Raw genomic sequence first — 16,258 nt, forward strand, 5'->3', positions numbered from 1 at the left:
GGGCACTGGTGGAGGGATGGGTATCTGATCATTGTATAATCGAAACCCAAGGACAAAAAATAGTAAATCTACAACTGTACCTTATGGTGTTTCACTAATAAAAAAAAAAAAGAGAGTGTTCTCGGTGAAAAAAAGAGAGTATTGTTAGTGTTTTTTTCTCATGGTTTTCTTTGTGTATTTGTTTGTTTTGGTATTTGTTTTTGGGCCACACCACACCTGGCTGTACTCAGAGGTTTCTCCTGCCTCTGCTCAGAAATTACTCTTGGCAGTGCTCGGGGACCAATTGATTGGAACCTGGACTGGCTATGTGTAGGGCCAGCACCCTGATGGCTGTGCTACGGCTCCAGGCTCTAGCCTCCTCTCAAGTGGTTATTACTATACAGGTCTTCCTCTGGTCATGTTCAATGCCACACACACACACACACACACACACACACACACACACACACACACGCAAGCACGCACACACACCCCTCCCCCCGCCCTTCCTCCCTGCCATCTCCTTAATTAGTTTTCAGTGCTGGAGCCCAGTTCACTGTCATAATATCTTTCACGCCACGGGATAGGGAAACTGTTGTAGGGACTCTGCTGTTTTTGAAGTAAGTCTATTCCAACAGTAGAGTCTAGAACTGGGACATCACTGCAAAATGGTTTAGGAGCCCCTGAACCTACTAGGAGATAGACCTGAACAGAAACTTTTGATTTTTGTTTGTTTGTTTGTTTTCCTTTTTGGATCACACCTGGTAATGCTCAGGGGTTGCTCCTGACTCTGCATGCAGGAATTACTGCTGGCAGTTCTTGGGGCGGGGGAGGGGGTGGCATAGGGATGTCAGGGATTAAACCTTGGTTGGCCGCAGGTAAGGCAAATGCCTTACCCGCTGTACTATCGCTCTGGCCCTCTGAACTGAAACTCTTTTGACTGACCTGAAAGTCCCAATCTCATGTACTCAGTAAGCTTTACAGGGTACTAAGATGTCCAATATGTTGTCACCTTGAAGTTTAATTCTTGTATTATATTGTTTTCAAAGAGTTGATTTCATGTATTTTGAAGAGTTCACTGCAGTGATTATGGGAGTTGGCAAATTTGAAATTCAGAGGGAAGCTAGCAGGACAGAGAATCTCTGAATTTCTGGATTTTTTTTTTTACTCCGGTTTTTGGGTCACACCTGGCGATGCACAGGGGTTACTCCTGGCTCGTGCACTCAGAATTATTCCTGGCGGTGCTCTGGAGACCATATGGGATGCTGGGAATTGAACCCGGGTCACCATGTGCAAAGCAAACGCAAGGCTGTGCTATTGCTCCAGCGCCACCGCCCCCCCCCCTTTTTTTTTTTAATCTGGCAGACATGAGACAGAGTTTCTTTTATCTTCTGAATTTCTCAGTCTTTGCTCTCAGGACCTTAAGGTGGTTGCTGAATACAGGAGACCCACCATATTACTGAGGGTCATCTACTTAAAGTGAACCATTTTTATTATGTTTTTGTTTTTGGGCCATACCCAGCCCTGCTCAGGGTTGACTGCTTGCTCTGCACTCAGAGATCACTCTTGGTGGGCTCCATATGAGTTACCTCAAACCCGCGTTGGCCTTATTGCAAAGCAACCACTGTACTATCGCTCTGGCCCCGTTAAAGTGAACAGGTTTAAGTGGGAATCTCAAAGCCTTCCCAGCAACTACCAGAGTGTTGTTTGACTAGACAGTTTGCCCAGGTGACAGATGACATAAGGAGTTGCAAATGGGCAAGTGGATGCTGGGCACATGGTACATCCTTGGTGCTGAACACATGTCAAGCACTTAGAATAATGTCTGGCACGTAGAACCTAGATCAGTGAGCATTAGGCTATTAGTTTTGGTGGTGGGTGATTGGATTGTAGCAGTATTATCTCTGTGTCTGTCACACAGCTTTTGAATTTGACGTGAGTCTGTCACCTGCAGTGCTCGGGGTTCCTTGATGGCGGGCAGGGCTGTGTCTCATCTCTTGGTCCCCTCTCGTCCTATTGGCACGTGCTCTGGACACCTGCTGACGAGAGCTTTTCATGCAATGAAGACTTTTTAGATCAAGCTTCGCCCTGTCTTTTGAGCATCTGAAAATGTCTGTTTTAATAGCTGGCGGGTTAAGGAAGATTTCCTTTGTGAGATAAGAAACAATCTAGATCTTTGTTGTGGCAATTTAATCACTCCTTTTTGGAGGAAGTTATTTCGCTTTACTGCCACTCCACTATTGTAGGCTGTCTGTCGTGCTTTGTCCTGCACTCTCATATTCTGAACTTGGAGGATGTGAGTTCTTTTTTTTCTTGGTCCCAGATGAAATGAATTGTTTTTCTTTAGAATTTGGAAAAATTTCATCTATTATATTTTAGTATCAAAAAAGAATTAATGTAATAAGCGATATTTTATTTTGTATAAAATATGATTATAATTCAACAAAATTTGAGTACTATAAATGGCAATTGTAGTCTTAAGATGAAAAAAAATTTTATTATGCTGGTGATAATTATATTGAAAATACACACTTGACTTTTAGAAGTCTGTTTCATGACATGTCATTTTTCTAATTTTAATGCTAATGTTAAGATAGAATTATTAAAGAAGTGTAATATTGATAAAGTTTAATTGCCTTTTTTATGGTACATTGAAATATTCTAGAGATATACAAAACATTGTTACTAAAAATTGGGGCTGAAATAAAAATTTGTATTTTGACAGAACTGCATCCTGAAAAAAATATATTTAAAAGTATTAAGTAAACTCTGTTGTTTGTTGTCCTAAGAAATTTTTATTTTCATCATCAATTTAACTCTTCAGAATTAAAAAAATAGTTTTGCTTTCATGCTTCATGTGATCTGGAAGTTCATTGTTTATTAGTTTGCTTAAAAACTGCGCCCCCTGGTGGATGCTACTCTTCACAGTTTTACCAGCAGTGCCTTAATATTTTTTTCTCCTTACTTGTCTCTCTGGGGAAAATATGTTGTTTCTGTTTGTAATAATCTATTTATTAAACTGTTTTCCCCAGATAAAGAGATATCTTACATTGGCTGAGTGCACACAGAACTGGGAGTAATCCCCAAGCACCACTGGGTATGGCCCCAAAACCAAAAAATAAAGTATTTTTTTCCAATTGCATCTACTATTGCTTCTCTTTTAGAATCTTGGAAAATATAGCAGTTTTCTAGTAATGCTTAGTCATGCTTTCTTTAATTGTAAATATTTGGCGTGATCTGCATATCTGGATAAATGATATTCTTATAAAGGAGCTAACCAAATTATTTAACTTTTTTTTTTTTTTTTTGCCTTTTGGTGTCACACCCAGCAATGCTCAGGGGTTACTCCTGGCTCTGCACTCAGGAATTACTTCTGGTGGTGCTTGGGGGACCTTTTGGGATGCTGGGGATTGAGTCCAGGTCTGCCTCCTTCCAGGAAAACATCCTATCTGCTGTAGTATCTCTCTCTGGCCCTTTATTTAACTTTCTTAAAGTTTTTTTTTTTTTAAATGTTACTGTTAGGCTAACTCTTACCCCAAATATTTAGTATGTTTTGTTAAGTAATATATGATGGTTATCTTTCACTTAGTTTCTTTTTTCTTTTTCCCTCCTAGGTGACCTCCGAGCTTGTACATACTGTAGAAAAATAGCCTTAAGTTACGCTCATTCCACAGACAGTAATTCTATAGGGGAAGATTTGAACGCACTATCGGATTCAGCTTCCTCTGTGTCTGTGCTTGATCCCGGCGAACCCCGGACCCCGGTGGGGAGCAGAAAAGCGAGCCGCAACATATTTTTAGAGGATGATTTTGCTTGGCAAAGGTACTCTCATTTAAGTATAATTTTACTTCTATTTAAGAAATGCTGGTGAGTGTGTGAAGTTTGAGTGACTTTTGTTAAACCTCTTCTTTGTTGTTTCCTAAAACTTCACTATTTATCCTCCTTTTCCTGTGACTTTCCTCTGAAAGCATTATAGAAGCTGTTTCTAGATAGTAGTAATAATAACTCATCAGAATGTTGACTCTGTAAGAGGAGAAATTGTGTATTTTTCCTGTTTACTGTTTTATGCCTGGCATCAGGAACATGCATAGGGCATGCATAGGATACTGATAGTATTTGTTGAATCGGCATCAAATAATTAGAGATCAGTAATTTCTAGTGGACCCTCATTTGAGTAGGAATATGTTATTAACTTCTCACAAATTAAGAAAATATGACAGCATGACAGGAGAGTGTGCATAAGATTTGTGTTATAATGTTTGGGAGTGATATTTTATTTATTAAATATTAGGTTTTTTCTAAAAAATGTTTCAAATATATATATATATATATATACATATATATACACACACACACACACACACACACATGCCTCTCGAAGAACCCAGCAAGCTACTGAAAGTATCCTGCCTGCATGGCAGAACCTGGCAAGCTCCCCATGGCTTATTTGATATGTCAAAAACAGTAACAATTATGGGTCTCATTCCCCTGACCTTGAAAGAGCCTCCAATCATTGGGAAAGATGAGTAAGGAGAGGTTGCTAAAATCTCAAGGCTGGGATGAATGGAGACATTACTGGCGCCCACTTGAGTAAATCTGTGAACAACAAGATGACAGTGATACAGAGATACAGTGAAGAAATGTTTCATATTTGTTGTAATTCTAAACATGCTCTAATGCCTTATAGGGCAGTTCCTTACTAACTCTTACCTGGTAGTGTGTGAATGAGAACACTAAGTTTATCAGTTTCAGACTCCAGCTAAATACTTTGGAAATAAATGATACCAAAACATGTCAAAGTGCTTAGACTTTTTACATATCTGTGATACATTATTTTTATCAATTACTCATTTAGGAAATAAGGAATTAGTATATAACTAATGAATTTAGACAGTAGTTTTAAAAATGGAATGAATCATAGCTACATTTAGCATTATGATTCTAGGGAGGAGTAGAAAAGAAAGTCACATTGATATCGAATAATTCACGGTCACGGTCCTCTCGTTGTTCATCGATTTGCTCGAGCGGGCCTAGTAACGTCTCCATCATGAGACTTGTTACTGTGTTTGGCATATATTCATATAAATTTTAGAAATATGCAAAATACATTACATTCTCGAGGGATACAAACATAGCCAATGTATTGAAGAGGAAGAGATTGATAAATAGAAATTTCATAGCAATTTCATAGAAATTTCTTGGAGAGCAGGGAAGGGAATGGGATTAGGCAGGGAAACTCAGGCAGTTCGAAGTCAGTGACCCTTGATTTGTAGTTGCTTAATGGGGGTATCACGATTATGGCATCATGATCCTTTGTAACTAACACATATTTTTTAAGTTTTAAAGCTCAGTTCAGTTCTACAATTGGTAGAGCAAGCAAACAGTAAAGCACACTTCATCCTTGAATGACACGTGTTCGGACTATTCAGTTCCACTTTTTTTTATATATATATTTTTCTTTTTATTAGTGAAACACCATGAAGGACAGTTGTAGATTTACAATTTTTTGTGCTTGGGTTTTGATTATACAATGATCAAATACCCATTCCTCCATCAGTGCCCACTTTCCACCACCATGGATAATATCCCTCCCACCCCCACCCCCCCATCCCATCCTGCCTCTGTGGCAGGGCATTCCCCCCTGTTCTCTCTCTCCTTTTGGGTGTTGTGGTCTGCAAAAGAGGCATTGAGTGGCAAACATGTTCAGTCCATAGTCTACTTTCAACATGCATCTCCCCTCCTGGGAGAATCCTCCAAACACCCTTTATTTGGTGCTCTCTTTTCTATCTGAGCTGCCCTTTCCCCTAGAATGCCCGGCTGGCCTCTAAGCTATGGAGTAATCCTCCTGGTGCTGAACTCCGCTATTCTTGGGTGTTAGTTTCCTATTTTGTTACTTTATATCCCCAAGATGAATGCAATATTTCTCTGTCTGTCCCTCTCTTTCTGACTCATTTCGCTTAGCATGATACTTTCCATGTTGTACCACTTGTATGTAAATTTCATGACTTCATCTTTTCTAACAGCTACATAGTACTCCATTGTGTAGATGTACCACAGTTTCTTTAACCAGTCATCTGTTCTCGGGCACTCAGGTTTCTTCCAGTTTCTGGCTATTGTAAAGAGTGCTGCAATGATCAGTTCCACTTTTATGAAGATTTTCCCACTACTCCTAATTCCTACTCAGTGTGGAGATCATGTGGATGGTGACATTTATGATAACCCATGTATCTCCCTCCGTCCTCCCTCCCTCCTCCCTCCCTGGCTTCTCTCCTCCCTCCAGTCCCCTCCCCTTTCCTCTTCCTCATCTCCCTCCCTTCCCCTCCTCCTCTCCTTCCCCTTCTCCCTCCCCCCTTCCTTCCCCTTCTCCATTTCACTTACAAGTATGTATTTGTTGACTGTTAATATTATCAGATTTGCAATTGGTATACAGAAGGGACCACTATGACAATGATAGTTGGAAATGATAACTGGACAAGAACTGAGTGTTGAAAGTAGGAAAAGAGACAACATGATAACATTTCTGTACCTGTATTGCAAACCATAATGCCCAGAAGGAGAGAGAGAGAGACAGACAGAGAGGCAGAGAGACAGACAGGAGAAAGAGAGAAGAGAGAGAGGGGGAGAGAGAAGAGAGGAAAGAGAATGACAGAGAGAGACAGAGAATAAAATTATCTGCTCTAGAGGCAGGGTGTTGGCGGGAGGGAGGCTAGGAACATTGGTGGTGGGAAATGTACACTAGTAAAGGGACGGAAACCCAATCAGGAACAACTTGGTTATTGTCTGTCTCATGATGAGTCAATTGAAAAAATAAATAAAATAAGGAAAACTGGACTAGGGAAAAGAATAATGTCAGGCTTAGTAGCTAAGTTTTGGAGCATAACAAGTCAGCCTTGGATTTTCAGCTCTGCGGGGAGTGTCTTTCCCGCTAGTGCATTCTCCAAGGGTGAGCCATATTGGAATCCTTCCATTCATGCTTAAGGTTTTTTGTTTGTTTTTTTGGGGCCACTCCTGGCAGTGCTCAGGGCTTACTCCTGACTCTGAGCTCACTCCCGGTGGAGCTCAGGGGACCATATGGGATTCTGGGGATTGAACCCGGGTTGGCTTTGTGTGGGGCAAGCGTCCTGTCACTCAGCCCTGGAGAGCTGTGTCTTTTTTGTTGTGGTGCGAATGCAGAATTGACAAGTATGATTTAATGAGACAAATGAGGTTTGGAAGAGACGAGGTATTGGAAGCCAAAAGTAGAATAACTGTCATTCCGTGCTAATTGTTTGATGTTCATCAGTGTGGACAGATGTGGAAGCCAGAGGTTAGAGAGATTGCGGGGTAGAGAATCCAAGGTCACACTACTACAAGCGGATCGAGGGTTTTCTGACTCTTCGGTGCTAATACACTGAGTTATGGCGTCTGCGAATAAAGTGTTTGAACTCCAAATCTACCCCCCCCCCCAGCAATTTTGAATGAATACATCATGTGAGGAACTCCCTAGGTTATCCATTTAGACAATTTTACTTTTTCATTTGCATTTCACATACTTAAACTCTTTATTAGTCTATTTTGGCTTTTAATCTACTTGTAAAAATAAAATCATCCTATTTCCATTTTAAAGGAAGAAAACAAAAATTGACCCAAAATCTATTGTAGGTTAAAAAAATCAAAAGTTTAAATGTTTAAAAGCACTTCATTAACATTGAAAATTTGTATGTTACTATCCCAAATCATCTTGGTATTTTTCAAATTTCTTTATAGTTTGATTCATCCAGACTCTTCAAATACTGCTCTTTCAACAAGACTTGTGTCTGTCCAAGAGGATGCTGGGAAATCGCCTGCTCGAAATAGGTGAGCTGCCAAATGAAAACTGTTCTCTGGCTCCATGTTCCTCATCCCTTCCCTGACCGTGGCCCCCTCTGACCTTACCTGCTTCCTGTGGCCCCTCCCTCTCGCCTGTCAGTTGAGGGGAATCTTACTGTGTCCTTCCTCCCTCCACATCCCCCCCATTTGCATGATTTTTACTCTTGGCCCCTTTGGAATATCTCCTTGAGAAATGCTGCTCTGTCTGAGATTTTTCATCATAACGAGAAGATCAAGCAGAAAGAAATGAGGGGTGTAGGTTGTTCCACTCTTTTAGCTCTAAAAGGCGACTGTGCCATCATTTTCTTTTTTTCCTGATTACCTCCTACCTGTGTTCTTTGTGACTCCTGAGAGTCTCTTGCTGGCCAGGAACCTCTGCCTTCTTTCTTGTAGCTTGGCAGGTAACCTCACTTTCTTTAATGTAGCAGAGAGAGATCACTCATGAGGACTTCCTCAGCTCTGCCACCTCTTACCAAGGCGACTGCGTTGGCAGCTCTTTTGCTCTTTTTAACCTCTTCTTTGTTTTATTTTGTTTTGGTTTTGTTTTGGGGCTACATCTGGTGATGTTCAGGGGCTATTCTGGGTTTGCACTCGGATCATTCCTGGCAGTGCTCAGGAGACCTTATGGGATGCTGGAATTGAACCTGGGTTGGCTGCGTGCAACTCAGTCTCTGTCTAATTGTTTATATAAATGTGTGTGTGTGTACTTAAACATATACATATATACACACACATATATATACACATATCTATGTATATATTGTTTTTGAAAATCACCCCTGGTTCTCAGGGCTTACTTCTGGCTCTGTACTTGGGGATCACCCTGATGGGGTATGGGGGACCATCTGTGTGTCTGGCATTGAACCCGGGTTCACTGTGGGCAAGGCAGGGCCCTAATCACTGTGCTCTTTTCCTATCTAGATATTATTATTTGCATGCGGATTTCCAGTTGTTTCTAAGAGATCAGTGACTGTACCTATGTGGGTCTATTTTGGGTCTTTGTTTTTAGCTCTTTGATGTATTTGTGTGTTCTTTGACTAATATACTATCTTCATTATGACAGTTTTATAGTAAATACTGAAGTTCAGTTTTGTCAGTTCTCCCACTTTGATTTTGTTTTTTTCCCAATATTGTGTTGGTTATTCTGGGTCATTTGCATCTCCTTCCTTGTAAACTTTATAACCAGTTCTTTAATATCCACTGAATAACTCGCTGAATGATAGACTTTTGAATGAACAGATACATTTGGAAAGAATTGTGTAAAATGAATCTAATAGTACTTCATATGATGCTTTAAGGATTAAATGAGAGAAGATACACACATAGTTCTAGTGAATAGATTAGATATTATTGCCCAACACGGAGGGATTATGGGTGTTTTTGCCTTTTATCCTTTACAAAGAAATTGAAAGTAGATTTCATTTTTTCTATGTAGAAGTTCACTAAGCATCTATTTAATTATTATTTTTTAATATAAATGAAAGTGGTGTGGTGTTGTTGGTATTCCACTTACAAGTCATTGATCAGGTAATGTTAAGAGACAGAAATAAGGCTATTGTGTGAATAGAAATGAGAGTAGACATTTTCTTTTGTGTTTTTGATTTTTTGGCCACATGTAGTAGTGTTCAGTGTTCTCTCCCGACTCTGGGCTCAGGGGTCACTCCTGGCTGGCTTGGGGGCACCATATGGGGTGCTGGGCCACAAGTCTGGGTGGGTGGCCGTCCAGACAATGTCTTATCTAATCCCAAATGCAACAAAGAATCATTGATTTATTTTTAAATTGATCAAATTAAAAATATAATCACCGAGGGTAATATAGACCTACTTTGGAAAGGAATTCGTTTTATTTGTGGGGGGGGGGGCTTAATGTTTTGATCATTTGTAGATCAAAGTTAGTATTTCCTGATTCATTGTCGTTGCTTTTTTTGTTTTGGCTATCCCTAGTGGTCCTCAGGGGTTCTTTCCAGCTCAGGGCTTGTTCCCAGATGAGCTCAGGAGATGATGCATTATTGGGGCTCGAATCCTGGCCGCCTGAATCGGGCTCTAAATACACTGAACTTTTTCTCCAGCCCTAGTACTCGCTGTTATGAAGACACCAAGTATGTGCAGCTGCACATATTTTTCTTACTTCAATGAGTATGTGAGACTCTCAGGTCTATGGTAAATAGTTTTTGGTCCCCTGTCTTTTTACACTTATACTGTTACTTTTGAATATTACTGGTATATGAATTGCATCTGTAGGTTGTTCTTTTTCCCCCCTGCAACCTTTAAACTTTCCTCAAAATAAATTTAGAGTAACAGAGAAGTTGCAACTTAATGTCAAGAATTTCTGGATATCCTTCTTCTAGCTCCCCTTTAGATAACATCCTATCTGTGTTCAAAAGAACTCTTAACATTGAAAAAGCAAGCATTTATTTAAAAGCAAAATTTCATTGTCATTTTATGAATTGAAGAGTTTAACTTTTCCCTTTTTGTTTTTATTTCCAGATCAGCCAGCATTACTAATCTCTCACTGGATCGATCCGGTTCTCCCATGGTACCTTCATATGAGACATCTGTCAGTCCCCAGGCTAGCAGAACATATGTTCGGACGGAGACCACTGAGGATGAACGCAAAATTCTTCTGGTACATATAGCAATATCTTTGACACATTGCTAGTTTTAAGCATAAAGTGATTACTTAACGGATTTTTAAAATAGCATATAGATTAAATAGTTGAAATAGCTTAAGTTTTTATTAGATCAAGCATGCCTTATTATAGTATTGTGTTAACATTTTTCTTGGACCCTTTTGTCTGGTAAGACCAGAATTTAGGATTATTCAGATTCTGAATTCCTACTTTATGAGAGAGCTTAATATATATATTTTTTTCTTTTTGGGTCACATCCAACCATGCACAGGAGTTACTCCTGGCTCATGCACTCAGGAATTACTCCTGGTGGTGCTCAGGGGACAATTTGGGATGCTGGGAATCAACCCAGATCCGCTGTGTGTAAGGCAAACACCCTACCTGCTATGCTGTCGCTTCAGCCCTGAGAGCTTAACTTTTATCCAGGTCTCAGGTTACTTTTTAAACTTAGAAACGTATTTCTTGTGCATACCTAGTACTCTTCTGGCACTAAATGTTAAATGTTACTAAGAGAGCAGTTTTGAAAATTTCTGTATAAAATACTGTGCTTAGTTCCAAGAGCGACTAGAAGAAATGGGAGATACGTAAGGCTTCTTTCCTCAAGTTTATCATTCAAAAGCGAAATGAGTCAGAAAGAGAGGGATAGACATAGAAAGATTGCATTCATCTGGGAACATAAAGTAACAAAATAGGAGACTAACACCCAAGAATGGCCTAGATTAGTACCAGGAATTTTGCTCCATGGCTTGGAGGCCAGCCACACATGCTAGGGGAAAAGGCAGCTCAGATAGAGAAGGGAGCACCAAATAAAGGGTGTTGGGAGGATCCTCCCAGGATGGGAGAAGCATGCTGAAAGTAGACTATAGACCAAACTTGGTTGCCACTCAATGCCTCTTCTGCAAACCACAACACTCAAAAGGAGAGAGAGAACAGAGGGGAATGCCTTGCCACAGAGGCAGGGTGGGACGGAGGGATGGGGGATGGGAGGGATACTGGGATCCGTGGTGGTGGGAAATGGGCACTGGTGGAGGGATGGGTATTTGATCATTGTGTAATTGAAACCCAAGCACAAAATATGTAAGTCTACAACTGTACCTCATGGTGTCTCACTAATAAAAATTTTAAAAAAAAGGCAAAAAAAAAATAAAAAGGTAGGAATTAGTTTAATTCCACTCTTCCATAGTAAGAGAAGTAATATTTTAATAATAAATAGACTTACTAGGGAAGGAGTCAGGGAAGACTTCATTAATCTTATTTTTTCCCTTATGTTGTGTGGTTTCTGGAGGCATGGTTATGGTTGCTGCAAACTTGGTTCTGGTGCATGGAGACTATAGCCTGTGGCACTGGGTGCCACCAAGATGGCACTTTTTTTTTTTATGGCCTTTTGGTCACACCCAGCGATGCTCAGGGGTTACTCCTGGCTCTGCACTCAGGAATCATCCTGGTGGTGCTTGGGGAACCATATTGGATACTGGGAATCGAACCTGGGTTGGCCACGTGCAAGGCAAATGCCTTACCCGCTGTGCTATCACTCCAGCCCCCAGGATAGCACTCTTGACTCTGTGGGGACCATGCCAGGGAGCCCCATCCCGAGGCCCATAAGAAAGGCGTTTAAAGCCGGAGTGCTTGGATTGAACCTTGTTGGAATGGCTTTGGGTAGATAGTGATATGAGGGAAGGTGCAGAGATGAGAAGCACAAAGTTGACTTTTCTTTTTTTTTTTTTTTTTTAATGGACAGAAGTAGGATGACTTTAATGGGAGACATTGAGAGTTTGATTTGGTACCTGTGGCAGTTAGCTTGGAGAATTAGTGGGACTTCCTGGTGGAAAATGGTGAATTCTGTTTCTATAAGTTAGATTTAAACCCGAAGACTCTGAGCCACTTTGGGAGTTGTTTTGATCCAGGAATAATTCAGGGGGCCTTTCTGTAGAAATATCTGTCTGGCAGTTCATAGAGATGAGCATCCAGAGGAATCAAGTCTACTTCAAAGTTACCTTAGATTAGCAAGATGGACTGCCTGTCTCCATTGTCCCTTGGCACCTTGCCAAAGATGTGTATCATATGTTGTACTCAAATGACTAGGAGAATGTGACTGTGTCCAAAAGACTGAGAATAGGATTCTTTGACATATTTAGTTTTCAGCATCTCAAAGATGGTTTGAATGAGAGGAGCTGAGTTAAGGTGGTACTCCATTCACGTGTCATTTCTATTTAAGTGTGTAGGTTAGCCATGACAGAAATGTGAGCTGAAGTCCCTCTCCTGACTCCAAAACTTCACTGTCACTGTCACTGTCACTGTCCTCCTGTTGTTCATCGATTTGCTTGAGTGGGCCTAGTAATGTCTCCATTGTGACGATTGTTACTGTGTTTGGCATATCGAATATGTCACGAGGAGCTTGCCAGGCTTTGCCGTGCGGGCGAGATACTCTTGGTAGCTTACCAGTCTCTCCGAGAGGGGTGGAGGAATTGAACTCCGGTCGGCTGTGTGGGCCTTGTGCAAGGCAAATGCCCTACATGCTATTCTATCGATCCAGCCCACTCCAAAACTTATGGGAAAGAATCTCAAGGTGCGCATTTTGCATTTCTCTCAGAAATCACTACTTGCTCGTGTCATGATTGCAGGATAGTGCTCAGTTGAAGGACCTGTGGAAGAAAATCTGCCATCACAGTAGTGGAATGGAGTTTCAGGATCACCGCTACTGGCTGAGGACACATCCCAACTGCATTGTAGGAAAAGAGTTGGTCAACTGGTTAATCCGGAATGGACACATTGCCACGAGGTAATGGGATCTGAGGAAGAGACTTTTTGATATTTTCTATTCAATTTAAAATGTATTTCTGAATATAGTTTAGGTAATACGATGGCACTATGGCTAAGGTGTGTGGTATTGATGCACACGATTAGTGCATCCAGCCACCACCATGACGTGTCACTCCCTGTCTCTGTGTCACCTCTGTCTCCAATCTTCATTCCCCCTTCACCCTTCCCCCTCACTGCTTGTTAATCAGTTTTGTAGTCCAAGTATGTTATTTATTAATACTTTAAAGATAACTCATCATTGTTTGATATAAGGAGAGCAGATTTCTTTGTGTTCTGCATTTGAACTTTGAGATGCTATTTTCTGAATTCTTCTTTGCTGGCTTTTTGCCAGAAGCAAGGAGCCAAATGTGGTAAAAATCTGTACTATTTATTAAAACAGAAGTGTATAGAAATTCCTTAAACGGAACATCACAGTTAAGTTGTAGTGGGGTATGTGGCCAGAGTGGCTTCTCCTAGCAATGTTCTTCTATTTCAACTGTGAGCTATTTTTGAGCTTTGGGCCTGTGGCCACCGGTGGGGGTCCCCTTATCTGCCTCATAAATACTTGTAAACGGGAGCAATAGGTTCTGTGACCTAAGATTCTCATGTCCCCTAGCTTTTCCGCTTTATTAAGATTTGCTCCTTCTCTTAAGGGAGGAAATAAGTATGTAGGAGAGAGAGGAACTGCTTTAAGTACGGAAGATCTGCTTTCCAACTTGAGCCATTTCATATCTTTATTTTTCAGTTTGTGGCTTTTAGTGAAATTGTGCAATCTCTTTGGCCCTTGGACCCCTCGCTTCCACCATAAGGAAGTATTTAATACAGTCTTGTGAAGAAATCTTGAAGATGAAATATTGTGAAATAAAGTGCCTTATCCCCTATAAAATGCCGTGTAAATGCAATGCGTTAATAAGTACCTGTTTCATATCTCTATGCGTATGCATTTTTTTGCCCTGATTCATAATGTTGGGTATTTTCTTCATGTCAAGGCTTCTTGCCTTGCAGGTCTCAACATTTTCTTCCTTTATTGAGGTGTGCATGCATTGTTTAAAGTTGATAAAGGCTTGCTGTAATTAAATTTAAGTTTTGTTAGAACTGCTTACCATCTTTTGTCCTGTAGTACTGGGGAAATCTTTTAATGTGTCTTCAAATTTCCCTTGTTTTACCCCTTACTTACTGAAGGAATATTTAAATTTCACTGTTTCTTAGCTTGTTCCTATTAAATTCTTTAGACTTTAACTTTTTGGGGGAAGGTGGGGGCGTGGGTTTGTCCCACACCTGGTGATACTCAGGGGCTGCTCCTACTCTGTACTAGGAATTACTCCTGGTGGTGCTCAGGGGACCTTATGAGATGCAGGGGATTGAACCTGGCTCGGCCGCAACTAAGGCAACTGCCCAAACCCTTGTACTATCGCTCCAGCCCATAGATGTATTCTAACAAGTTGAATTTTTTTTTTAATCTGCATTCAGGGTGCAAGCTATAGCTATTGGACAAGCCATGGTTGATGGACGTTGGCTGGATTGCGTCAGTCATCATGACCAGCTGTTCAGAGATGAGTATGCGCTATACAGGCCACTGCAGGTAGTTGCCATGTACCACTGTTGAGCATATAGCGGATTACTGGGAAGTCTGTCGGTATCGTTAAGATGATAAGTAGTGAATAAATACATGAAAACCATCTCTGCTGCTTGAGGAAAGTTGAAATATTTTTACTTAGCAATGAGTCACTATCACTATCACCCCGTTGTTCATCGATTTGCTCGAGCAGGCCCAGTAACGTCTCCATTCGTCCCTGTCATGTGCTAGTGTAGCTCGATGCCATATTGGAGGCTCCTTCAGGATCAGGGAAATGAGGACCATTCATTGTTACTGTTTTTGACATATCGAGTACGCCACGGTTAGCTTGTCAGGCTCTGCCGTGCAGGTGGGATACTCTTGGTAGCTTGCTGGGCTCTCCAAGAGGGATGGAAGCTTTTGGGGCAGCCTCTAATCACCTTTACAGGTGTTCCTAGTCAGGCATATAGGCGGATATGATACTCTCAGTAGCCTGCCGGGTTCTCTGAGAGTGAGAACTAGAGAATAAAAGGTCATGTGGCCGCGAACGTGGCCGCACGCTTCCGGGAGCTTGGTTTTAGAGTCTCTGGATCCTGGCCGTTGATGGGGTTACAGAGCAGTTGGTAGGTGTAACTGTGTAGCTACTGGAAGGTGGGGGAGCTGGGTGGAGGAGGCCCAGTCCCGAACCGAGCAAGCTTGGAGATCTCAGATCTCCCTTGAGCAATTAGTAGTAATAAAAAAAAAAGCAGTTGGAATCAAACACTATTCACTTGGTATTGCTTTTATTTAGCGTGGCTTTGTGGTATTATATTGCTCATTTAAGTTAAGTGATTTTCAGTTTGACTGTAGAGATAGGTCAACCGTTTGAGTTACAGCACTTAATGGTCTTCTGAGCACAAAGCAAGGAATAGTTCTGAGCCCTCTGGGTGTGGCCCCCAAACAAAACATAACAAACAGGATTTACTTTCACTTTTGGCGGGAGTGATAGCACAGCGGGTAGGGTGTTTGCCTTGTACTCGGCTGACCCCAGTTCGATTCCTCCATCCCTCTTGGAGAGCCCACCAAGCTACCAAGAGAATCCTGCTCGCACGGCAGAGCCTGGCAAACTCCCTGTGTTGTATTTGATATGCCAAAAACAGTAACAACAAGTCTCACAATGGAGACATTATTGGTGCCTGCTCGAGCAAATCGATGAACAACGGGAGGACAGTGCTACAGTGCTACCAAACAACCATGTATGTAAAGGAGTCATGAATGTTCATATATATAGACTCCTTTGTGAACTTATATTGGAAACTTGGGGTTTAGAAAAGATAGATAACCCGCATGGCTGCCCACCTACCAGATGGTCAGACTTCTTCATCAAGAACATGAATGATCGGTTTGAGGCTCTTCATGTTCCCAGAGCGAACAGATGCCATTGGGCTACACTAGCATGCGTCAGGGA

The 16,258-nt window shown here is 41.3% G+C and overlaps 1 protein-coding gene across 1 annotated transcript in view; it reads left to right on the top strand.

Moving 5' to 3' along the window:
- Window positions 1-16,258, top strand: part of PIKFYVE (phosphoinositide kinase, FYVE-type zinc finger containing) — a 102,894-nt gene that overhangs the window by 17,800 nt on the left and 68,836 nt on the right. The window contains exons 6-10 of the mRNA XM_056111650.1: window positions 3,594-3,801; window positions 7,726-7,815; window positions 10,315-10,453; window positions 13,079-13,236; window positions 14,727-14,838. Of these exons, the coding sequence (XP_055967625.1) occupies window positions 3,594-3,801; window positions 7,726-7,815; window positions 10,315-10,453; window positions 13,079-13,236; window positions 14,727-14,838 (707 nt within the window). The remainder of the gene's footprint in view (window positions 1-3,593; window positions 3,802-7,725; window positions 7,816-10,314; window positions 10,454-13,078; window positions 13,237-14,726; window positions 14,839-16,258) is intronic.

The sequence above is a fragment of the Sorex fumeus genome, unplaced genomic scaffold, assembly GCF_029834395.1.
Source record: "Sorex fumeus unplaced genomic scaffold, SorFum_2.1 ptg000014l, whole genome shotgun sequence".
NCBI lineage: Eukaryota > Metazoa > Chordata > Mammalia > Eulipotyphla > Soricidae > Sorex > Sorex fumeus.